General features: G+C 45.8%; 1 protein-coding gene across 3 annotated transcripts in view; it reads left to right on the forward strand.

The window, feature by feature from the left end:
- ANKRD17 (ankyrin repeat domain 17) overlaps window positions 1-26,117 on the forward strand; it is a 374,674-nt gene that overhangs the window by 312,055 nt on the left and 36,502 nt on the right. For all 3 annotated transcript variants that reach the window (XM_030190627.1, XM_030190626.1, XM_030190628.1), the window contains one exon: window positions 12,457-14,084. In XM_030190627.1, the coding sequence (XP_030046487.1) occupies window positions 12,457-14,084 (1,628 nt within the window). The remainder of the gene's footprint in view (window positions 1-12,456; window positions 14,085-26,117) is intronic.

Below are 26,117 nucleotides of genomic sequence, written 5' to 3' on the forward strand. Positions count from 1 at the left end.
GTGTGGTGGAGTAGCCTAATGTTTAGTGCAGTGGCTTGAGAACCTGGGGAGCTGGCTTCAATTCTCACTGCAGCTCCTTGTGACTTCTGGGCAAGTCACCTAACCCTCCATTGCCCCAGGTACAAAATAAGTGCCTCTATATAATATGTAAACTTCTTTGATTGTAACTACAGAATGGTGGTGTATCAAATTCCTTTCCCTGCGCAGAATTTAATTTGAAAAGGGAATTTTATTTTATTCTTCCTTTAATTTTATTTCTGTCCTAAGGGAATAGTTACTTCAAAACAAATTTAAAAAAAAGCTAACAACAAAACAAAAACAAAGTTTCTCACACAGGTCAGGGAGAGGGTTTAAATTACAGCAGCAGATGTCTCTGCTTAAACATGAACTGGGGAATTTCCCAGCCCTCTTGCAGCATAAGGGGAGAGCCACCTGAAGTAGTGGATGTTTTTAGAGACAACTTTTTACTGTGACCAAAACCCTCTTCTCTTGAGCAGCATCATTTAGGAAAGGCCTCCATTCTTGGTATGGTATCTTAGTTTTTTGCGGGAATGGTGGCCATTTTGTCAGCGGACCATGATTCTGCATTGGGTCTGAGGAGGTTCAACTTCTTCTCTTGTACCTGAGCTAGAGCAACAATCTTCATGGGCTCACTTCCCCAGTCATCTTGGGCTTGGATCTCCTCTTCAACCTCTTTCTCCACCTCCCATTCCATGGGCTCCTCTCCCTTTATGGTCCACAGCTGGTCCTCTCCCTCCTGATTATTCTTCCTCGGCCAATCCCCCTTCTCTCCCTCGGGATCCTGGGACTTGTAGTTCCCTTGCTGCTCCATTTGCTTGCCCCCAGGGCTTTGTAGGGGTTCTTGGGAACTGTACCCTCCTCCCTTCTCCGGCTCTTAGGAAACTTATGCCTCCGTGGGGGCGTGGCTTCCCAGCCCCTAGGATCCTGGGACTTGTAATTGGAATACCGGGTGTGAAACCTACCCATCTGGCTCCTCTCCCGGATCCCTTCTTCCCTGACCCTCAGGGGTTCCTTACAACAGCAAGGGTCAGGACTGGTGTTAGACCTGCATGGACCCAGGACAGAAAATAAATGAGGGCTCCCCTCCCCGATTCCCTCTCCTCTCTGCCTCCCCTCCAGTTTCCCACCTGCCATTACTATCATACCAACAGACCCTCACCAAATACAGAACAAGGGATCACAAATCATAAATAAAAATATTTAGACAAAAATTGAAAGGGAACCCCAAGAAGTTAAACATAACATTACTGTAACACTGGAGACATAAAACAGAGATGCATTTCCTTTTCTACAGAACACAATACAAAGACATTTGCTATGCACATTTCCAAAAGCTAACATATTCCATTTAAAACATTCAAAATAAAATGCTTTGTTTCTACTTTTGTTTTCTGGACATTTTATTTTTCCATCTTGCTGGTTTCCAGTTTCTCTCTTCTGCTTTCCTCTCTGTCTGCTAATTCTTCTTCAAGCGGCTGCAGTCCATTTGTCTTTTCTCCTCTCTCCTGTCTGTTCCTTCACTATTCCTGCCTCTGACATATTGATCATTCCTTTTTAGCTCATTTCTGCCTCTCACCTTTCTTCTCCTCCTTTTTACTTTTCAACTATATATCAAATTTCCATCTTCTTTCACCCACTAGCTCTCCCATTCCCCATCTTACTCCTCCCCAGTCCTACTTTCTCTTTCATCTTTAATCCACTCCCCATTACCATATTTCTACCCTCTGTAATCACTATCAATCATTTCCTTGCCAGCCCTCCTCCCCCTCTTGGCCTCTCTCACAGGGTTCCACCATTCCCATCGTCTTCCTCCCTCCACCCTTCTAACCAGCATCTGATCCCTCTTCTCCTCCCCACCCTGGTAGCCTAATATTTTCCTGTCCCTTCTCTCTTCCTTCCTGCCCTCTCCCCCATGGTCCAGAATTTTCCCTCTTTCTCCCCTCACCACCTACTGTGTACCTCTCCCTCCCTCTCATCCACCCCATGTCCATTTCCCCCTCTCATTCCCACTGTCCAGCATCTCTCTCTCTCCCTTGTGTTCTGGGTCCAACATCTCTCTTCCCTTCCCATGCAGCATCTCTCCCTTCCTCCCCTCTACCATCATGTTCAACATTTCTCCCTCCCCTCCACTTTATGTTTAACATTTCTCCCTTGCCTCTACCCCTATGCCCAACATTTCTCCCTCCTCTCCACCCCTATGTTCAGCATTTCTCACCCTCTTGCCACCTAGCCCCTCTCTATGCAGCATGTCTCCCTCCCCTCTACCTCATATGCAGCTAAGACTTCTCCGTTCCTCACCCCTCCACCCCTTTGCTGCATCTCTCCCTTCTTCCCCGTGCAGCATCTTCTCCCCCCCATCATGCAGCATCTTTTCATCATCCCTCCCCCATGCAGCATCTTTCCCCCATCTTCCCACCCCCCATGCAGCATCCTTCCTTCCATCTTCCCTCACCACCATGCAGCATCTATCCCCGTCTTCCCTCCCCCGTGCAACATGTTTTCCCCCTCATCCCTCCCTCCGTGCAACATCTTTTCTCCCATCTTCCCTCACCCCCGTGCAGGATCTTTCGTCCCCTTCCCTTCTCTTCTCCTGATCGCCAGTGATTTCCATACACTGCCTGCCACTCAACAACCTCCTTGCAGCCGCTAAGCTGGAAGCCTCTCCTCTGCCACATCTTGACTGGGCAGAAACCGGAAGTTGTGGCAGAGGAGAGGCTTCCGGGTTAGCGCTTAGCAGCTGCAAGGAGATTGTTGAGCAGCAGGCAGCGTATGGGAATCGCTACGAGCCTGCGACCGTCACCAGTGGAAAGCTACTTGCGGGAACACTGCTGCTGGGCGGGCCTGACTCCAAATTGGGTGGGCCCAGGCCCCCCCGTGGCTACGCCCCTGCTCTTCTCCATTCACTGTCTCAAAGGGTTCCCATTGAAGGTCCGCAGGTCTTTTGCATGGAGATGCAGGTGAGGTGCAGACTACTGTTTCCTTTGGGAATGGACCTTTGTCATCTCCAATCAGTTGGTCAAGGAAGGGATTCAGAATGGTTATGCTTTCAAGTTTGCTTGTCACTGCTCAGACATCTTTGATATCCCATTGCAAGTCAAATCTCAAGCATAGAGAGATGGAAGATCCCTCACATCATCTCCTCGATTTCGGCAACAGACTCAATGGCACCCTTCAAGGTCAGGGTCAAGGCTGGTATTGCATCTATATTGTAAACCTAAAGAAGGGAGGAACCTTTGGCCCATTCTGGATTTGAAGGGAATCAACATTACTCTTCGGATTCTCCATTTTTGCAAGAAATCTTTGGTCAGTCTGGAGGAATTCCTAACTTCTTGTGACTTTTCTGAAGCTTATTTTCACATTGATATCAGTGACTCTCATAGGCAATACCTGAGATTTTGTGTGAAAGGAGCTCTGCCCTTCAGTTTAGCAGTGGCCCCCAGGATATTCTCCAAGGTAATGGTGGTGGCCACAGCATTCTTGCACATAGAAAGGATTCAAGTTCACCCTTACTTAGATAATTCGCTTATCTGAGCCAGTTCAGAGCAGGCTTCTCAGGATACATGACCAGCGTAGTCTTTCTTGTACTTTTTCTTTTGGTTCATCTTGTTCCTTCCCAAGTGTTGAATACAGTGCTGTAGATAGGACTGAATGGACTTTGGGCAGAAAAATTAAGATGGTCCCTCTATAACACCATGTTGCTCAAAGTGAGGGGGGGAGGGGAGAAGGAAAAAAAAACCCCTACAGAGCTCCTGTAAACAAACGCTGCAAAAAGCACACGCATTCCGGACCTATATAGAAAACCTGTCATATTAATTGAAGTAGAAACTGAAATACAGTATCTGAGATGCACATTTCCCAAAGTTAGTATATTTCAGTTAATAAAATCAGAAAAAATACATGTTTCTGCCTTTGTTGTCTGAGCATTGCTTTGGTCCCAGTATCTCTTTTCTGCTTTTTCTTAACTCTTTCCAGGATTTACTGTCCTTTTGGCATGTCTTCTTTCTCTATGCCCACAAAACATCTTTCCTTTGCATACCTTATCCGTCCTGTTCAGCATATCCTCTCTGTGTCTTGTCCTTAGGCTCCCTCCATGTCCATCATCTCTTCTGTGTCCAGGTTTTCTCCTTTCTCTCTTCCTTTCTTCCATGACTTCCCCCCCCCCCCCCCCCACACACACACATACACCCTGGGCCAGCATCTCTCCCTCTCACACCTCGACCCCCCTCACCCTGTGTCAGGCATCCTTTTCTCCTACCTTTCACCCCGTCTCCTCCCCCCATTTTGGGTAGGAGTATATAAAAGCTTCTGGATCAATTTAAGTGCCTTTTGTGCTTTGCAAATGTAAAGGGCTTGGGATTATCGTCAGCTTCTGTGTCAGAGACGGTGGCGGTAGTACTGTAGTCAAGGGCACAAATGAGGACAGTCCAGCACGCATTACTATATTCTGTATTCTTATTTCTTTTTATTGTTTTATTCACTTTGTAAAATATTTTGAATGACTTGTTCATAAAAATGGTGTAAACATTTTATAATTAATACTCCCCTTACTCTCATTAGTTTGAGGCTTGATCATTTGGAGGCAAGGGCAGTTTGATTGCTCTAACTGTGCTTTCTGCCTCTTCTAAATTGGAGAGCAGTATGAGTATTGTCTGACAGTAGGGAATGAGAAGTGTACATTGGTGTCCTTGGAAATCAACAAGCTTTGTGCTTGGGTGGAAGATTATCTGGCTGCATATATTGCAGAAATGGACATTGTTCAGGCACACTTTCTCAGCAGTTGAACCCAGGAGAATGAGAACTCTGTCCAGCAGCTTTTCACTTGGTAGTAGAATGCCATTTGTTTGAGTGGGAGGATTTTGAAGTTTGAAGGCACTTCCAGTAGGGATCACTATCTGTTTTTTTTGGCAGACTTGATTATCAGTTGTACAGTTCCTTCTTTTCTGTCAAGAGCAGTATCTCTGTTTCATGTGAATCAAGGCGGTTTCTCTTCTTTCTTTCCAGAACTTTTCCAAAGGAGGATTAGGTATCACTGCATAAACTGGATATTTGCAGGGCACTAATCCATTATTTGGATGTGGATAATTCCTTTTGCAAATCAGATCCATTGTTAATACTTTTTAGTGGCCCATGTGACAGGGAACTTACCTTTAAGTCATCTGTGGTGCATTGGAGCAAGGTGGCAGTTGAAGCAATATATACATTCTTAACTGTCCCAGAAGATCTCTGTACTCATTTGACAAGAATTGAAGCAGCTGCTTAAGTGGAAACCAGAGGAGTATCTCTAGAGGATATTTATAGGTTACTGAAACTTACTGATTCAGAGGGAGCAGGAGCCGGCAGGCCTTTAGTTTGCATGGATGCTGAAGGCCCCGCACTAGCCGCAGTGCATCTTCTTTAGATGCTTAAGTACTGTTGCTTAGCCAGTGGGGAAGGTAGGAAAGACACTGAACTGCCTGGTGAGGGAGGGAGGAAAGGAAAAGGTATTCTTGGGACCACAGTTGCAGAGGGCGGGGGGGGGGGGGGGGAGTTGCTGGCAGCTGTCCTGTTTGCCTAGTCTTTCTGGAAGACTTGAGGGTTTTAGGATATCCTTGGGTTCTTTGCTGCTGATTTATAAATGGTTTTTTCATTTTGCTGAGGTGTCCCTGAGGGGTATTTTTTTTTTTAATCAAGCATTATATCTGTTTCTATTATTTATAGCTTTTGCATACTGACAGGATCCTGGCTATACCACTTGTCATACCAGTGATCTCATTAGAATCTTCATGTTTTTTTCTCTGCTTCCATCTGCTGGTAAGGGGACAAAACCCACTAGTCTGGACTGCTCTAGGAGGAGTCAAGGAAAGCAAATTGTCAGGTAAATGTCACCTTTTTACAAATTCTTTCTCTCTTAGAGATGATTCATCAGCTTTATAGCATACATACCCATACCCACATGTTAATCCCATACGTTTTTACATAGTATTCTAAATGGGAAGCTGCTGCACAAGGCTGGAAATGGGGATCTGGGCCAGGCTCAGATGTGATCTTCACCGGAACCTATTAGGCTATTTAGAAACAATATGTACCAGTCTCCTTTAAAAAAGGCAATATTTAGAGTCATAGCCATCATATAAATTTAAGTGAACGATTTTAGCTTATTTTTTGCTTAATATTCAGTGGCCTCTCAGTTTATGATGGACCGCTAATATGCAGTCCTGTTTTAAAACTATTTGACCCCGTAAACAGATAAATTTTATGCAGATGGTGGCAAAATATCTGGGTAAGTAAAGACCCTTCCCAAGGTACGCCCTTAGACCCTGCTAAATCTAAGTGATTCTAACCACTCAACTACTTTTGAATATTAACCTGATATGTGTGTGTATATGTGTGTGTGTGTATATATATATATATATATATATATATATATATATATATATATATATATATATATACAAGCATGGCAATTCAGAAAGCTACTTTCATGCGTAAATACTGATTTATACAAGTAAACTAGCTTGTCTGAAACTGCCCTCTTCAGAGTAGGATTCACATCATGTGGATTTTTAGCCATGCTGAAATGGGGTGGTCCTTTAGGTGTGTTTAGTTGGGGGTAGTAAAACAGCATGTATTCATGACATTTTCAGATGCTACCTGTACAAACAGATGCAAAATATTTGGTTACTTTTAGCGGGTGCACTTTTGTAGGCCCCAATTTTCAAAAGAAAACACCACACACAGTTTGCCTTTAAAAATGAGTGCCGTGCATGCCGGCTAAAAGTGCCCATGTACACTGTAACATAGGCTACTGAAAATTACTGAAATAGTGCTGAGAAAAAGTTTGTGAACCTCTCTGGATGGTCTGTATTTTAACAGTTTATATTCAAAACATGATTAGATTCTGTGTGAAAACCTTTAGAGAAAAAGCAAGAACTCCACTGAGTAACACAGGCATAAATGATATGTTTTATTTTTTCAACAAAAAGATTCAGCAATATGTATTGTGTGAAAAAATGTGTAAATTCTTCGTTCAGTAACTGGTAGCACTTCCTTGAGCAACAATGGGGTCGATATTCAGCCAGAGGGGGAGAGCATTTTATTTTAACCCTTAACCGGCGTTATTCCCAGATACTCAGTGCCAGGCCATGTCCGGGCACCAGCATTGAATATCTGGGTTTGTGCGGCTGGTTATCTCTTATTTTGTTGAGTGTGATATTCAGCCCTTACAAGTGGGAGAGCGACCAAGGAAGCCAAAGACAGGACGATGTACATTAGTAAGGAGGTTTATTTGAACTATGAAGACTCGACACAACGTTGTGTTTCGTCCATTAGGCCTGCATCAGGAGTCTCTTGCACAGGGTGTTTCAGAAAAATGGTGAAGAGAAATCCTCAAAAGTAGCACAATAGTCTTGAACACTTCACAGTGCGTGCAGAAGTCTGTTTAGACCAACGTGTCCACGCTAGCCCCAAACAAGTGATTTAATCAGTCAGTAGCCATTTCTGGCCAGTTACAGTGGGGGAAATAAGTATTTGATCCCTTGCTGATTTTGTAAGTTTGCCCACTGACAAAGACATGAGCAGCCCATAATTGAAGGGTAGGTTATTGGTAACAGTGAGAGATAGCACATCACAAATTAAATCCGGAAAATCACATTGTGGAAAGTATATGAATTTATTTGCATTCTGCAGAGGGAAATAAGTATTTAATCCCTCTGGCAAACAAGACCTAATACTTGGTGGCAAAACCCTTGTTGGCAAGCACAGCGGTCAGACGTCTTCTGTAGTTGATGATGAGGTTTGCACACATGTCAGGAGGAATTTTGGTCCACTCCTCTTTGCAGATCATCTCTAAATCATTAAGAGTTCTGGGCTGTCGCTTGGCAACTCGCATCTTCAGCTCCCTCCATAAGTTTTCAATGGGATTAAGGTCTGGTGACTGGCTAGGCCACTCCATGACCCTAATGTGCTTCTTCCTGAGCCACTCCTTTGTTGCCTTGGCTGTATGTTTTGGGTCATTGTCGTGCTGGAAGACCCAGCCACGACCCATTTTTAAGGCCCTGGCGGAGGGAAGGAGGTTGTCACTCAGAATTGTACGGTACATGGCCCCATCCATTCTCCCATTGATGCGGTGAAGTAGTCCTGTGCCCTTAGCAGAGAAACACCTCCAAAACATAACATTTCCACCTCCATGCTTGACAGTGGGGACGGTGTTCTTTGGGTCATAGGCAGCATTTCTCTTCCTCCAAACACGGCGAGTTGAGTTCATGCCAAAGAGCTCAATTTTTGTCTCATCTGACCACAGCACCTTCTCCCAATCACTCTCGGCATCATCCAGGTGTTCACTGGCAAACTTCAGACGGGCCGTCACATGTGCCTTCCGGAGCAGGGGGACCTTGCGGGCACTGCAGGATTGCAATCCGTTATGTCGTAATGTGTTACCAATGGTTTTCGTGGTGACAGTGGTCCCAGCTGCCTTGAGATCATTGACAAGTTCCCCCCTTGTAGTTGTAGGCTGATTTCTAACCTTCCTCATGATCAAGGATACCCCACGAGGTGAGATTTTGCGTGGAGCCCCAGATCTTTGTCGATTGACAGTCATTTTGTACTTCTTCCATTTTCTTACTATGGCACCAACAGTTGTCTCCTTCTCGCCCAGCGTCTTACTGATGGTTTTGTAGCCCATTCCAGCCTTGTGCAGGTGTATGATCTTGTCCCTGACATCCTTAGACAGCTCCTTGCTCTTGGCCATTTTGTAGAGGTTAGAGTCTGACTGATTCACTGAGTCTGTGGACAGGTGTCTTTCATACAGGTGACCATTGCCGACAGCTGTCTGTCATGCAGGTAACGAGTTGATTTGGAGCATCTACCTGGTCTGTAGGGGCCAGATCTCTTACTGGTTGGTGGGGGATCAAATACTTATTTCCCTCTGCAGAATGCAAATAAATTCATATACTTTCCACAATGTGATTTTCCGGATTTAATTTGTGATGTGCTATCTCTCACTGTTACCAATAACCTACCCTTCAATTATGGGCTGCTCATGTCTTTGTCAGTGGGCAAACTTACAAAATCAGCAAGGGATCAAATACTTATTTCCCCCACTGTATATTGCTTTGAATATTGACCCCCAGTAACATTAACTAATTGTAACTGTTGGAATGAGGAATTTTGGCTCATTCTTCCAAACAGAATTGTTTCAACTCTGTGACATTTGAGGTCTTTCATGAACAGCTTGCTTTCAGTCATTGCTGTAGCAGTTTGTTTTAAACTGATACTTGACCTGCCCAGTCCACAACAAAATCTCTTCTTTCTCCGCTATTCTGTAAAATATTTGCATGAATTTTTAGGAGAATGGTCTTACTCATGTTTCACATTTGGCTCAGGTTAAATTCATGGAAGGATAGCCTAATGTTCTTCTCTAGAATTTTCTGGTAACAAGGGATCCAAGTCTTGATGCAGGAAAGCATTCCTGTACTGTGATAATTGTTTATTGTACTTGTCAGTAGGGATGAAATTCTCATATGAAAAGCAGTGTTTGGCTTTTGTTGAGGGAAAATTCTGTTTCTTGTGACCGAAAAATTCAGTTCCTTTTCCTGCTAGACCAGTCTAGATGCTTGGGTTTATGCCACCCCACCAGCAGATGGAGGTGCATCCACAACTTTTCACTGACAATATTTACTGTATTAAAGGAGTGGTGAAGACAATACACTTGCAAGTGATATCTCTGTTCAGTAGATAGTGGCACGTGCTGTCCTGGTGCAGCACTAATAATCTGATGTCCTCAGACTTAGACTTCAGCCTTTCCCCAATAGAGTAGGATCTGGGCAGTGCTTCCACATAGTATAAGCATTCCTGAAGGATCTCTCTCTCTGCCCATCTGTTCTTCCAAGAGTATTTTACAACTCCAGACCTTATCTTAGGTGACTGAATCCTGGGGAAAGACTTGTCTGGTGCCATCCTTTTTGCCAAAAGTGGTTTCTGTGTTCTGTATGAACCAGATAATTTCACTTCCAGCCTTTCCCAAAGAGGAATGACATCAGAAGGATATATGCATCCAAGAATGGGAGACTTATCAAATTCAACACCTGAAAGTGACTAACTCCATTAGGAAGATTGATAGCGTATTTGTGGTGTTCAGTGGGCAATGCAAAGGGGAAGCTTTTTCCAGAAGAATCGGAAGCCAATCTCCTCAGCTCACTTTTTGAGCAGAGACACTTTGGGTACAATTAACAAAAGTGCAAGCTTTCTCTTGGAATGGAGCTCATGACCTTTTACTTTCCAGCCAATATTCAGCGGCAGAGGTCAGCGTTTTTATGACTGCCGCCATCTGTATTTCCGGATATTCATCGCTGGGCAATGTCCAGGCACCAGCATTGAATGTCCAGTTCTAGGTTGGCTGCTAAAGCTTATGCCAGGGGTTCCCAAACTTTTTTGGTTCATGGCACCTCCCCCCCCCCCCCCCCCCCAGCCACTGGGGTCTCAACAGCACTCCCTTGGCCACATGGGTCTCTGTACCTTCTCCCCCCCCCCCCCCCCCGGTCTGGCCACATGGGTCTCTGCACCTCCCTCTGCCACATAGGCCTTCCTTTCCCTCTCCCTGCAGCCCCCTCCTCTCACACCAGCACACCTTCCCCAAATCTAGCATCACTCCTACCTTCCTTCCTGGAGGTCCAGGATTCCCCCGCCCCCCACCCTGCCACATAGGTCTCCCTTTCCCTGCAGCCCCCTCCTCTCACACCAGCACACCTTCCTCAAATCTAGCATCGCTTCTACCTTCCTTCCTGCAGGTCTAGGATCACTGCCGCTTCCTTCTCCTTCCCCTGCTGCAGTGCTTTTCAGCTTATATTTTTGGGCCGTCCGCAATTCACACAGGCACTCTGGTACCTTCCCATTCTGCCATGTCTGGCCCTCTCTGATGCAACTTCCTATTGCGAGGGCTGGGCGCGACAGAGGGAAGTCCCCGCAGTGCCTGTGTGAGTCACTGACACCCGAAAATGTAAGCTGCAAGCACTGCAGCAATGGTGGGGGAAGAAGCAGATGCCAGACCTGCAGAAGGAGAAAGTAGGGAGCAATGCACCGCAGCACCCCTGAGAGTTCGCTGCGGCTCACAGTTTGGGAACCATTGGCTTATGCGGGTTAAGTGCAATATTTAGCCCTTGACTGCATAAGCTGAACCACTTAGCTAGGACTGCTACATCAACTACAGACAGACTAGATCAACAATTATTTTTTTTAATAGCTTATCTGAAATTTCTTTTAATTATGGCATGACTTCCCACTAATGTTTGATAAAGACCAAACTCAAAACCTTTTGGACAGGGTGCCGAGATTCAGTCATACAAATTTTCTCTGAAAAGTGGTTTATTTGTTACTCAATTATTTAAGCATTTGATTTTAATTAGCCAGTTGTGCTAAGGAAACTAGGGGTTCCCGTAACCATTTCATACACACTGATTTCTGAATTAGCCTTCTCGATCCTACTCTGTACATTGTGTGTCGAGAAACATGGAAATATTTCATTTTATATCCTTTTTTTAATGCATCAGAAAAGGCTGATTTCAATTAAACAAGGGTATCATGTTAAGAATTTGCAATTCTTATTGATGGGGTTCACAAACTTTTTCTCAAATATTTCTAGGTAGATATCTCCCTCTTAGTCTCTATATAGAGAGATCACATTATTTTCTAACCATGGAATCACTCAATCCAAAATAGGCTAACAGACTGATACTCTATAACCAACCATCATTCATTTGATCTGTCTTAAATACTTGTATCACTGAATTAATATGTGGAGGTAAAGTCTTCAGCAATGTCAGTGCCTAACTTGATTTCTAACCATATAACCAGGATTAGGTGACAGGTTTTGGCTACACTTTTTTTTCAAATTGCAAATAATCCTAATAATCGTGAACAAAATCCCACAAATTGCTTAAATACACTGAAAGACATACTATATCCATTCCTCTGCATTAGCAATAGAATACTCTTAAATTTGAAATTAGGAAGGTAATTCTATAACCTCAGGCATATGTAAAAACTGTGTGCGTACTTTTAACTGTGCGAAAATTTCCGAACTTTCAGATTGAAAGATGGTACATGCTTCTGCATGGAAAATTTCCTCTGGGAAGCTGCTGTTTGAGGGTCACAGTTTTTCTGGGTTAATTTATGCACATACATGAAATTTCTTCCAACACCACCCTCAGGAATATACCTCTGCTCACTGTGGGTAAAAGTTGTGTGTATTTGTTGTATGTGTTTTCTTTTACCCATATTGTAATCTTATGAGATGCTGTTTGAGAAGCATAAAAAATTATCTGTGCACTGAGTCATGTTGGAATAAAGTAATGATTGTTAAGTAGATGAGGAGCAGAGTTTTATAGGAAAGGAAACACTAATCAGAAAAAAGTGACGTTAATGTAAATAAATAACTTTGAATTTGAATATATCTTAATATAGGGGTGGCACAGAGTCAACCAGACAAGCAACACAGCTGATCAATGCCTTGATCAAGGATCCAGATAAAGAAATTGATGAACTTATTCCAAAGAATCGCTTGAAAAGCTCTGCAGCAAATTCTAAGCTAGGGGTATCCACATCTGCCACGTTTGCAGCCGTTAATAGCTCAATAATGGGGTTCAAAGTTGCAGCAGTAGCTGCCTCATCCACTTACCAAACTGCCACAGCACTAACTGTGCCTGCAATGACTTCAGCAGCTGCCCACAAAAGCATTAAGAATTCAGGGAATAATGCACGGCCTGGTTTTCCAGTGTCTCTTCCATTAGCATACCCTCCTCCACAGTTTGCTCATGCTTTACTTGCTGCTCAGACTTTCCAGCAAATACGCCCACCTAAGTTGCCTATGACTCACTTTGGAGGTACCTTCCCCCCAGCTCAGTCTACCTGGGGTCCTTTTCCTGTCAGACCTCTGAGCCCTGCACGAGCTGCCAACTCACCTAAACCTCATATGTTGCTTCGCCATACCAACCAGAGCAGCAGCAGTTCTCAGGTGAGCTTGGGAGTCACCTCATCTAGTCTGACAGCTGCAGCAATCCCTGCAACCTCTACTGTGCCTGTTACCTGTGTCAGCGGCAGCCCTGCTTCACCTTCAGTAAGAAGACAGCTTTTTGTCAAGGTGGTGAAAACATCTAATGTCACTACAGCCACCATTACGACCACAGTGAGCAACCATACTATGGCCCCAACAGCCTCTACTTATCCTGCCAAAGAACACTACCCAGCATCATCTCCTTCATCACCATCACCGCCAGCCCTGCCAGAGAGAGTGTCAAGAAACAGCCCTTCTGATGCTTGTACAGGTTCTCCAAGTAGAGGTATGCTGTCCTCTGATCCAGAAGTGGTTAGTTCACCTGCAACAGAAACAAGTAATTCAGCCAACAGTAAGCAACTGGGTGCTAGTTCAATTGGAAGTTCATCAGTGCATGTCACCCATCAGCAGACATCAGGATGTCAAGAAGCAAGGCCTATTCTGCAGCCTCCAGTTTCTCCCCCAGATCCACGGGTGGCTCCACCACCGAATCTAGCATCCAGTTGTTCCTCCACTGCAGCAGTAACTGTTTCTTCCAATCCTCCAGTGAACTATCTTCTGTCCCAGCCTCCAGTGGCATCTGCACAGCCAGCCACTAAAATGGAAACTTCTGCCATCAGGCCACCTGTCCATGCAACAACTCCTCATAAGAATCCAGCTTCTATCCAGAATTCTGTGGCTGTCCTTAATATGAATCATATCAAAAGGCCGCACAGTGTTCCATCATCTCTGCAGATTCCTTCTACTCTAAGTACGCAGAGTGCTTCTCAAAACTCAGTTCATCCAGGAAACAAACCTGCGACCAGCAACTTTGGCTCCAGCTTGCCATTTGGACCCTTCAGCACACTGTTTGAGAACAGTCCGGCTTCTGCTCATGCATTTTGGGGAGGATCTGTTGTCTCATCCCAGTCCTCATCAGATTCCATGTTGTCTGGACAGTCTTTGTATCTGCCAAATTCTGATCCTATGCTTCCATCTGATACTTCCAAAGCCCCTGGTTTCAGGCCACCTTTGCAAAGGCCTGCACCAAGTCCCTCAGGTAAGTGGGGTTTTCATTGCTTATTGAGAAGTCTGAAACAACTAACTGAAAACGCTACTTCAGAGAATCTATGTTTATACTCTGGGTAGATACATATCTTGCAACTCCCCACCAGCGTCACCCAAACACTGTCTCCTGAAAGTACCCATGCTTGGACCACATGCTGTGTCTGAACATAACTTGCTGTGAGCTAAATCCAAATAAAAATACATGTGGTCTTGTGGTCTTTTGCACACATACTTCTATGCACATTTATACCCATGTACTTTTATAACAGCCATTTTCTATGTACAGGCAGAAAATGCTTTATAAAGTTAGTCCTGTTGTGCACGGAGCTCTTGACAGAGTGTGCAGGAACACTTGCAGATGATCTATATGCAATGGGTGCAACATTAGTCGTGAAGTGAAATTTAAATGACACATGGAGGCGGAGTCAGCACTTGGGCAGTTAAGTGCTGAAATTCAGAACTTAACTGGCCAGGGTAACCATATAAATAGGACTGCATGAGTGTCAGTTCTGTCTTTATTGGGTAACCCATAGCTGGTTAAGTGCTGAATATCACTGGCTCCGCAAACTTAGAAATTCAGTGACAGTGCCCGAACGTGGCCCAGCAATAAATGTCCAGGTTTAGCGCTGCTAGTGTTCAGCAAAAGGCTGATCACCGCCTACTGAATATTGGGCCCTTATTCTTCTCAGAATTACAAATACAGTGTTGAATTGGTTCGATTTTATTGTGTTAAGAAGAATGACGTTTCTAAATCTTGGTCCCCTGATTGTGGTGCCCTTTAGGAATCCCTCATAGCTCCCATTCTGTTTAACATCTATTTATGTTCTCTGGGGAGGATGTTAAGACCCATGAGGCTATTGTGTTTGTATTTATGCAGTTGATATTCAGAATGTCTTCCCAGTACAGAATTCTCTGGAAGAGTCATACTTTTCTACAACATTTTTTTGGTAAGATAGCCCACTGAATGAAAGTACATTCTCTTAAATTATGAGGATAAAACAACAATTTTATGGGTGCTTAACAATGAAGAATCTTTTCCTAAAAGCGGTCCAATTACTAAAGAAAAAGAGATAAACCTACAGTGTACAATTCAGTCTTTGGTATTCTGATTGATTCTACATTATCATTTGTGCCACAGATCAGGCTATGACTTGTTTTTTATAAATCGAAGCTTTTGAGACAGATCTGAGATTTTGCCATGACAGATGTACAATTAGCTGTCCAAGCTACAGTCTCATCTCATATTATTGCAGTAGTCTTTATTTGGGATTACCAAAGAAGCTTTTGTCTAAAATTCAGCTATTGCAAAATACGGCTGTTAGAGTGGTGGACTTTGGTCCTGGGGAACTGGGTTCGATTCCCACTGCAGGTACAGGCAGCTCCTTGTGACTCTGGGCAAGTCACTTAACCCTCCATTGCCCCAGGTACAAATAAGTACCTAAGCCGCATTGAGCCTGCCATGAGTGGGAAAGTGCGGGGTACAAATAAAAAAAAAAAAAAAGAACAAATTTGATAACACCTTTTTGTTGTTGTATTGGCAACCAAGGAGAAAACAGAAATCCTTCTGATGTCAATTTCAGCACAAAATAAGCAATGAACTCCATTTCTGTATCCATATGATGTACAAAATCCCTAAACCATAAAAACTCTTGTGACAACAGTAGCATGAGGTCTGAACCACGCACATGATTCCTTCATGGTGATCCCAACCTTGTCACCAAAAACAAAAATTGCAATCTAAAGAGCCATTCTATCCTGCAGCCCCTCTACTGTCCCCCACCTCATTTGCTCAGTTTCATAAGTTTAATAGATAACTTTGGGCCCTGTGTGGAAGCTTATCCCACCTTCTATGCATGATCAGATGATGCAGTTCTTTCTCCATGCAGTCATTAAGGGGGCATTTTGTTGTCTTCAGCACACCAGAATACATTTCCTAGCAAGAAGGAAAGCTTTTTTGTAGCAAAGAATGTGTTCCTTTTCTCAGTACTAATGTCACGAAACTGGAGAACTGTATATTTGCATGTAAAGTTATTCTCTTATCCAAGACCATATAAAAATAGTTCAGTATCCTCTTCCAGAAGAGTTGAATCCACTCACAGGCCCAAAACATGTGTATTAAGGATGCTGGAGAGACTTTGCATTTAGGACATGCTGCATTATCTACTATCTGAGCTAAGCAGGCTCAATGCAAAGAAATGTACATCCTCAACAGAACTTATATTATTCCTGTAATACAGTAGAACATGAGTGTTTTGGTACTCTTTATTGGATCATGAATTCCATCTCCTGTCACCTGCTCATCGTGTGTAAAGTCCCCCCTATTCCAAGCAGAGGCCACTTATTTATAGTCCCATTTGAGACCCAGACTGCCCAGGGTAGCTTGGAAAAAAAAAAAAAAGACAGGCTTTGCCTTGGTCTGCCTGGCAAGTATAAACATTTCTGACACCAAATCTGCCATGGCCTCATTCAAAGTGCTCTTGCATCTAACAAATTTATATAATGCCTGACTTGTATATATGCATACCAATCAGATGATAACATATGCCCTTTTCCTTCAGGATTTCAAAAGATTTTATTCTCCCTTCCTCTGTCACCAAGTCTCTTACATAGTTCAGGCCTTTACCAGTCCACCGGTTCAAATATGATTTAGTAGCATCTTGATCTAGTTCCCTGTTACCCGGAAGGGGAGTAGTACTGTTGACAGAAGGGAGATTGTCATTTGTTTGCACAGTCAATGCCAGCCCTGCCTCATTGATTTTAATATTGGATGCTGCTTGGAGGACAGTATAGTATAAGGTTTCTGAGTATTTACTGGTGCAGTAAGCTATTGTACCAAGGGGATAGGAGTAAAATGCTGCAGTCCACCAAGTGTCTCATGATGCGTGCTACATTATATCTACACAGATTAGGAAGAAGAACCAAAACACCCTACCCCATGGTCATGGACAATTGCTGTACACCGCCTTGAGTGACATTTAAGTTTATTATCCACTTTTTTTAGATGGAAGGTATTTGACCAATCTTTATAAGCGCTGCGTACGTCTAGTAGCGCTATAGAAATGATAAGTAGTAGTAAGTAGTATAAGCATGAGTGAAAACTTCAACACAATACAATAAGCAAATGGCATCTTCGAACTATCAATTGTAAAGACATAAGACCTGAATCATACATACCAATACGGTATGGTATGAAAATGCTCGCTCAGTGATTAATAAGACAGAAATAATACAGGAGTAGATAGAAGAGGAACAGCTAGGCCTGATTTTCATTGTTGAAACCTTTCTGTGAAGCAAAGATGATCCTGCAATAAATGATCTAAAATCTCCCACCTGCCAAGGAAAACAAAAAAGGGGGAGGGGAGGGGTAGCAATCCTATATAAATCTTTTTTCAAGTTGGATCTGTTATCAGAGCTTACAGCCCCATTCCTAGAGGTTATGGCACACACCACCTGTGACACCGCCATCTCAGGCCAAGTGTTATTCTATGGCCCCCCCCCCCCCCCCCCCCCCCCCCCCCCCAGGTAACTGGCCCACAACCCAAGATTACATTATGGAATTCATCTTCCAATATAAGCTCATCCTATCCCAATGTGATTTTACTAGGGGGACATTAACATCTGCCTAGAAAACTCTGAAGACAAACCAAAGAAGTGAACAATTTTCAGGCCTCCTGGGACTTGAGTCCAGAAGCTGAGTTGTCCTTTAACAAGGGCCACTAACTGGGTGGTTTTGCTCATAGAATAATGAATCCCAGGACACCCATTCTGTGCTCGGATCATAGAAAACTGGCATTCAGCCTACACTGGAAAGAGAATATCAAAACCAAAAAAACAAGAAAAACCTGACAAGATCCAAACCAGAGGAAAGATAAATGCTGACTTTTTCAGGAATAGGTCCCAGACTACCCATCTAGGGTTACAACCAGACACAATTGACTGTATGAGCTCCTAGGATCCATTCAGCAAGCTCATACTTGACAACATAGCCCCAGTGAAAATTAAAACAAAACCCAAAAGAAGACCATCCCTCTGGCTTAACAAGGAGACAGCAGCAGCCAAAAGGAAATGCAGAAAGCTAGAGAGGAAATGGAGAAAAGATAACTCAACAGAAAACAAAAGCCAATTGGAGAAATGCAGTGAGGGACTATAAAAGAATCATAAAACAAGAAAAGGCAAAATACTATGAATTATATATTGGATCAGGCCAGCTCAATATTAAAAAAGCTGTATGGCCTAGTAAATAACCTGCTAGATGTCCAAAATATGATGTATCAGATGAGACCCCACCATCAGCATCGGACCTAGCTGCCTATTTCAAACAAAAAATCATCAACACTAGATCAGGATTACCCAAATAGAACAAAGCCATCGAGGACTTCCTAGCTGAGCCAAAACACCATGAGCGCCCTAACCAAGTAATGAGTCGCACCAAACTGGGTCATAGAATTGTTAATAGATCATCTCACATTTCTACTATCAGAAGGTCATTTTCCCAAAAATAAAGGAAACATCATACTTACACCAATAATCAAGAATACCATGGCCATGAAAGATGACATAGAGGCATATTTTCAAAGCACTTTGGGAGGCTAAGTTCCATAGGTTTCTATGGAACTTTGGGAGGCTAAGTGCTTTGAAAATGAGCCTGTTAACGAACTACAGACCCACTAGAAAGAAACCTTAAAGTCATAGGAGTCATAATAGACCAGAACCAAACGTTTGACGACCAAATATCAACAGTCACCATACAGGTTTTCAAAACACTATGGAAACTGAGAAGAAGGTAAAATTATGTATAATCATACCTGATAATTTTCTTTCCATTAATCATAGCTGATCAATCCATAGACTGGTGGGTTGTGTCCATCTACCAGCAGGTGGAGATAGAGAGCAAACTTTTGCCTCCCTATATGTGGTCATGTGCTGCCGGAAACTCCTCAGTATGTCGATATCAAAGCTCCATCCGCAGGACTCAGCACTTAGAGAATTACACCCACGAAGGGACACTCTGCCCAGCTCACCACCGCCGAAACGGGGGAGGGGAATTAACCCAGCTCATCCCCACACAAGTGGGGGAGGGGAATCCGTCCAGCTCATCCCCGCGGAGCGGGGGAGGGACACCACACCCGCCGATGCGGGGGGATCTGGCTTATCCTGCAACCGCAACCGCGGGAGGAGCTGACTGACCCTAACACCGCCGAAGCGGGAGGGGTACAAAGCTGCCCTACAGCCGCACGAAGCGGGAGGGAGTGCCGGCAGAATTTATGTCTCAATCCAGCCCCGTAAAACGGAGGGGAGAGGAATGCAGCAGCTCACTGTAACACAAAGTCGTCTCAACTCTTGAAGAATCCAAGTGAAAGAAGAACTTGAACACGAAGTCCTCCTGAAGTAACTGAAGGCTAAACTTGAACCGAAAATTCAACCAGAATATAAACAGTACAGATATCTGGGAGGGGCTATGGATTGATCAGCTATGATTAATGGAAAGAAAATTATCAGGTATGATTATACATAATTTTACCTTCCATATCATCAAGCTGATCAATCCATAGACTGGTGGGATGTACCGAAGCAGTACTCACCCAGGGCGGGACATAGAAATCCCTGACCTCAACACTGAAGCTCCAAACCGGGCCTCCGCCCGTGCAGCCACAGTCAAACGGTAATGCTTGGAGAATGTATGAGCCGAAGCCCACGTTGCCGCCTTGCATATCTCTTCCAAGGAGACGGATCCGGCCTCTGCCATTGAGGCCGCCTGAGCTCTCGTGGAGTGAGCCTTCAGCTGGATAGGCGGCACCTTCCCCGCGGCCACATAAGCCGCTGCAATGGCTTCCTGGACCCATCTTGCCACTGTAGGCTTAGCAGCCTGCAGACCCTTACGAGGACCTGCAAACAGGACAAACAGATGATCCGATTTCCGGAAATCATTGGTCACTTCCAAGTATCTGATGATGACTCGTCTCACATCCAGATATTCAAGAGCGGAGTACTCCTCTGGGTAGTCCTCCCTACGAAAGGAAGGGAGACAGAGCTGCTGATTCACATGGAAGCGAGAACCAATCTTGGGCAGGAAGGAAGGCACTGTGCGAATAGTCACTCCTGCCTCAGTGCACTGCAGAAAAGGCTCTCGACATGAGAGCGCCTGGAGCTCGGAAACTCTTCTGTCTGAAGTGATAGCCACCAAAAAGACTGCTTTCAACGTCAGGTCTTTCAGAGATGCCCTCGACAAGGGTTCCAAAGGCGGCTTCTGCAATGCTCTTAGCACCAGGTTGAGATTCCACGCAGGCACCACTGAGTGCAGAGGAGGGCGCAGGTGATTAACTCCCTTGAGAAAGCGCACCACATCTGGCTGCGAAGCCAGGGAAGCACCCTTCAGGCGGCCCCTGAAGCAAGCCAGAGCCGCTACCTGGACTTCAAGGGAACTGAGCGACAGGCCTTTCTCCAGACCTTCTTGCAGGAACGTCAACACTGAAGAAATTGGAGCAGTGAAGGGAGAAAGTGAGCCTGCTTCACACCATGCTGCAAAGATACGCCAAACCCTGGCGTAAGCAGTAGAAGTAGAGCGCTTCCTCGCTCTCAGCATAGTGGCGATGACCTTGTCTGAGAAGCCCTTCTTCCTCAGACGCTGCCGCTCAATAGCCAGGCCGTAAGACCAAAGGGAGAGGGATCCTCCATCACCACGGGACCCTGATGTAACAGGCCCTGCTCCACTGACAGCCGCAGAGGATCGTCGACTGAGAGCCTGAACAAGTCCGCATACCAGGGACGTCTGGGCCAATCCGGACCCACCAGGATTACCCTGCCGGGATGCTTTGCCACCCGGTCTAGCACCCTGCCCAACATGGGCCAGGGCGGGAACACATAGAGGAGCTCTTGTGTCGGCCACTGTTGGAGAAGAGCATCTACTCCCAGGGATCGAGGGTCCCGTCCTCTGCTGAAAAAGCGCGGCACTTGGCCATTGGCCGATGACGCCATCAGATCTAGGCTCGGCTGGCCCCAGCGCTTCGTGATGTCCAAGAACGCCTGAGCAGATAGTTGCCACTCTCCGGGCTCCAAGGTATGGCGACTGAGAAAGTCCGCCTTGACATTCATGACTCCGGCAATGTGGGCCGCTGAAAGCAGCTCCAGGTTCGCTTCCGCCCACTGGCAAAGACTCATAGCCTCCTTGGCTAGAGGGGCGCTCTGGTACCTCCCTGGCGGTTGATATAGGCCACAGCCGTGGCATTGTCCGACAGGACCCGTACAGGCTTCAACACGAGTACCGGGATGAACTCCAATAACACCAAGCGAATGGCTCTGAGTTCCAGGAGGTTGATAGACCACTTGCCTCTGCAGGAGACTAGAGCCCCTGCGCTGTCCTTCCCAAGCAGTGGGCTCCCCAGCCCATCAAAGAGGCGTCTGTCGTGACGACAATCCACTCCGGGGTCACCAGAGGCAATCCTGCAGACAACTTGTCTGTCTGCGTCCACCAGCTCAGCGCCTTGCGCACTGCTGGGTCCACGGGAAGGCGCACAGCATAATCCTCCGACATCGGAGTCCAGCGCAGCAGCAGAGATAGCTGTAGTGGTCTCATATGAGCCCTGGCCCAGGGCACTACTTCCATCGTGGCCGTCATAGAGCCCAACAGCTGCACGTAGTCCCAAGCCCGAATAGGAGAGGCTACTAGGAACTAGTCCACCTGAGCCTGAAGCTTGACAATCCGATTGTCTGGCAGGAACACTCTGCCCACTTGGGTGTCGAATCGAACTCCCAGATACACCAGGGACTGAGTCGGGCGCAGCTGGCTCTTCTTCCAGTTGATGATCCATCCCAGGGAGCTCAAAAGAGCAACTACCCGGTCCATAGCTTTGCCGCACTCTGCATAAGAGGGGGCTCGGATCAACCAGTCGTCCAGATAAGGATGGACTTGTACTCCTTCCTTTAGCAGGAAGGCCGCTATGACCCCCATTACTTTGGAAAAGGTCCGCGGAGCAGTAGCCAACCCGAAAGGGAGGGCTCTGAACTGGAAGTGTCGTCTCAGGACTGTAAAACGCAGAAAGCGTTGGAGAGGAGGCCAGATGGGAATATGCAGGTACGCTTCCTTGATGTCCAAGGAAGCCAAGAACTCTCCTGCCTTCACTGCCGCTATAACAGAGCGGAGAGTCTCCATGCGAAAGTGCCTCACTTTCCAGGCCCGAATGACCCCTTTGAGGTCGAGGATAGGCCGGACAGAACCTCCTTTCTTTGGAACCACAAAGTAAATGGAGTAACGTCCCTTGCCAATCTGATTTTTTGGCACCGGAACGACCGCACCCAGGCGGATCAGGTTGTCCAAGGTCTGCTGCACTACCACAGCTTGACCGGAGACTTGCAGGGAGAGAGTACAAACCCGTCTCTTAAGGGTTGGCAGAACTCTAGCTTGTAGCCGTCTCTGATGACTTCCAGCACCCACGCGTCTGAAGTTATAGTGGTCCACTCGCCCAGAAACGAGGACAGCCGTCCTCCAATCTGCACTGGGGCGTGGACCAAGGCCCCGTCATTGGGTACGAGACCCTGGGGGAGGACCGGAGGGAGCACCTCCGGGACGGCGGTCTCTGCGAAAGGAATGCTGCTTGGGGGAGAAATTCCTCTTGAAGGAAGAGGGGGCAGAGGAACCCGACTTGCCCGGGCGGTATGGAGGTATCGGGACGAGTACTAACCCGAGTCCTGACCTCTGGTAATTTCTTGCCCTTAGACGTGCCGAGATCGGTCACGATTTTGTCCAGCTCGACCCCAAAGAGCAGCTTGCCTTTAAAAGGCAATCTAGCCAGGCGGGATTTAGAGGCGTGGTCAGCAGACCAATGTTTCAGCCAAAGCCACCGCCGCGCAGAGACTGTCTGAGCCATGCCTTTAGCTGAGGCTCTCCAGACATCATACAGCAAGTCTGCCAAATAGGCTAAGCCCGATTCCAGGGCCGGCCAATCAGCCCTCAAGGAATGATCCGAGGGGGAAGCCCGCTGCACCATAGTCCGGCACGCCCTGGCCACATAGGAGCCGCAAACTGAGGCCTGCAAACTTAAAGCAGCTGCCTCAAAGGACGACCTTAAGGCCGCCTCCAATCTTCTGTCTTGGGCGTCCTTTAGGGCCGTGCCACCTTCCACCGGCAACGCCGTTTTCTTAGTCACCGCAGTGATTAAAGAATCCACGGTAGGCCACAGATAGGCCTCACGTTCACTCACAGCCAAAGGATAGAGGCGGGACATAGCCCTAGCCACTTTAAGGCTCGTTTCCGGGACATCCCATTGAGCCGCAATTAAGGTGTGCATGGCATCATGCACGTGGCAGGTTCTAGGCGGGCGCTTCGTCCCCAGCATAATGGCAGAGCCAACAGGGGCTGAGGGAGAGACGTCCTCCGGAGAGGAAATCTTCAAAGTGTCCATGGCCTGTAACAACAGGTTGGGCAAATCCTCTGGGCTAAAAAGCCGCGCTGCAGAGGGGTCATCCGCTCCATCCGAGCGGGGATCTATCTCCTCCAAGGAATCCGCAAAGGATCGTTGGGAGACCTCAGACACGCTGCCCTCATCTACATCGGAGGAGACAAAAGTCCTCCAAGGCCTGGAAATCAACCCGAGGGCGTTTACCTCTGGGAACCTCAACCTCTTTATCAGAAGAGGAAGCAGGGGCAGCGTTTTGCATGAGGAAAGCCTGATGCAGCAGCAAAACAAACTCGGGGGAGAAACCCCCCAGACTGTGCACTTCCGCAGCCTGGGCAACAGCCCTAGACGCACTCTCAACCGGCGCTCGCAATAGCGGGGGAGAGACATGCTGCGCATCCAAAATGGCGTCCGGCGCGAAACTCCGTGAAGGAGCCGCGCGGGAAGAACGGCGCTTAACTTTAGCCGCTTTTGTGCCGTCGCCCAAATTAAGGGCGTTCATGGCATTAATGTCTCCAACCTCAAGGGCGGCCCCGAAGAAGCCGTCCGAGCCGCGTGGCCGGCCAAGATGGCGGAGGCGAGGAGCGGGGGATGGGCGTTTATGGCGGGAAAAAACCGCCACGCCGGAGGAACGACCGGGACATTCATCGGTCACTAAACTATCACCCATCAAGGGCGAATCAGGTTGTAAAACCCCCGCATCCCCTCTAGAAGCGCTCCAGCGATCCGGGGAGCGACCCTTTGCGCCCTCGCCCTCCGACGCCATTGCCACGAGGAGAAGAATCGGGGAACCCCCTGCCCGCTATAAAAAGGTAAAATTACCTGCTTGCCGCTCCGAGCTGTAACGAACTGGTGTCCCAGTGAGTAGCTGCAATGAACGTTTAAAGAAACGTCGAATTAAACGCCTTTAAAGACGTTTAAAAATATTTTTTTTTTTTTTTTTTTTTTAAACGGAGCCAGCGGGAGGGGGGAGAAAAGGAGGGACCTGGCACCACCAGGTTTGCACTTGCTCAAAAGAGCCCTCAACCCCAGGCCTCAACAAAACCTAAGGATTAGGCTTGGAGGCCTAGCCAGAGCTGCTGCTGTGTGTGACCACCACCTGCTGAGATAGAGAACATACTGAGGAGTTTCCGGCAGCACATGACCACATATAGGGAGGCAAAAGTTTGCTCTCTATCTCCACCTGCTGGTAGATGGACACAACCCACCAGTCTATGGATTGATCAGCTTGATGATATGGAATTAGGGATTTCTTCTTGCTAAAAACATTCTGCCTTCTAGTACAAATGCTGAATCTATCCAAGACTGATTACTGCAATGGGATATATGCAGAATGTAAGGCCTTGAGCCTAAAGAAACTTACTGCAGCACACCTATTTTTCAAGCCTTGCAATACCAAAGGGCTACCCCACTGCTACAATGAAAGCCAGGATCTACTACAATATCATCACACTTTTTTTCCAGATACTATATGGAACAGCCCCTATCTATATGAGATCTCTAATTGATCTACCACTAAGCAATATCTCAAAAGGATCCTGGAACTTCCTTTTACTCCATCTCTCCCTTTGCAGGGGAATTTAGTACAAATCTGTACATGCCATGGGATTTACATACATCGTAACAAAGGCATGGAACTCACTACCTATAGCAGATTCCCTATACCAAAGGGGAAAAAAAATCAGAAACAAGACAATTTACTAGCACTGCCAAGGTGATATTTGTGTACAGTACTTTAATCATGTTCACCAAGGATCCCCCAAGACCAAATGTATCCAGAAGTTTGAATTAATAATTCCAGTGCACACAATTGAATGCTTTCTGAGTGTCTAAACTGACCAAAAGAGCTGGGAGCGCCCCCCGCCTTTGGCAATATGACCCTTTGCTGCCTTGACTCTTCTCTAACATTTCACACTACCTGTCTAATTGGTCAGTGTGTATTATATCTGGCAACAATTGAGCTAGTCTTGTTGCCAAAATTATTACCATGAGCTTGAGTTCAAAGTGAATCAACAATATAGGTCTATAGGAATCCAACAATGATAAATTCCTACCAGGCTTCGGCAATACAACAATTGTGGAGCAATTTGCATGCTCCAGAAATGACTTATTTATACACACTTGTTCAAAATATGCTTCCATTGGCAAAGATATATAATATCTTGTAGTATTTTATAAAAATTAGTGGACATACCATCTAGCCCCGGTGCTTTAGACAACAGGAATTGCTTGATAGCAGCTAGAATCTCATTTTCTGAAATGGGTTCATGCAGCGCAGGCTTATCCTGTTGCCGAACTTGTGGCAAAAAACAGCAATCTGAAGAATAGTGTGGTTTATTAAAACATGCACCTGTTGTAGCCACATTTCACCCAAAGGCTGCGTCAGGGGTAAAGCTGCAGCACAAACAAATAAATTAATTAAAATCATACAAATAATAAAAAGTATAAATTGAACCATATAAGTCAAAACCAAAATATAAAATGATGCTTTCAAAAAGATTACATAGAAAGACAACTATATAATGAACATGCAGTCAGAATCAATGCATAAATAAAACTGCTGTATGGCAATCATAAAAGGCTACATAAATAGGTGTATATGTAATGAGTAGTGACCAAGATAAATCTACATT

This window comes from Microcaecilia unicolor, chromosome 2 (assembly GCF_901765095.1).
Source record: "Microcaecilia unicolor chromosome 2, aMicUni1.1, whole genome shotgun sequence".
Taxonomy (NCBI): Eukaryota; Metazoa; Chordata; class Amphibia; order Gymnophiona; family Siphonopidae; genus Microcaecilia; species Microcaecilia unicolor.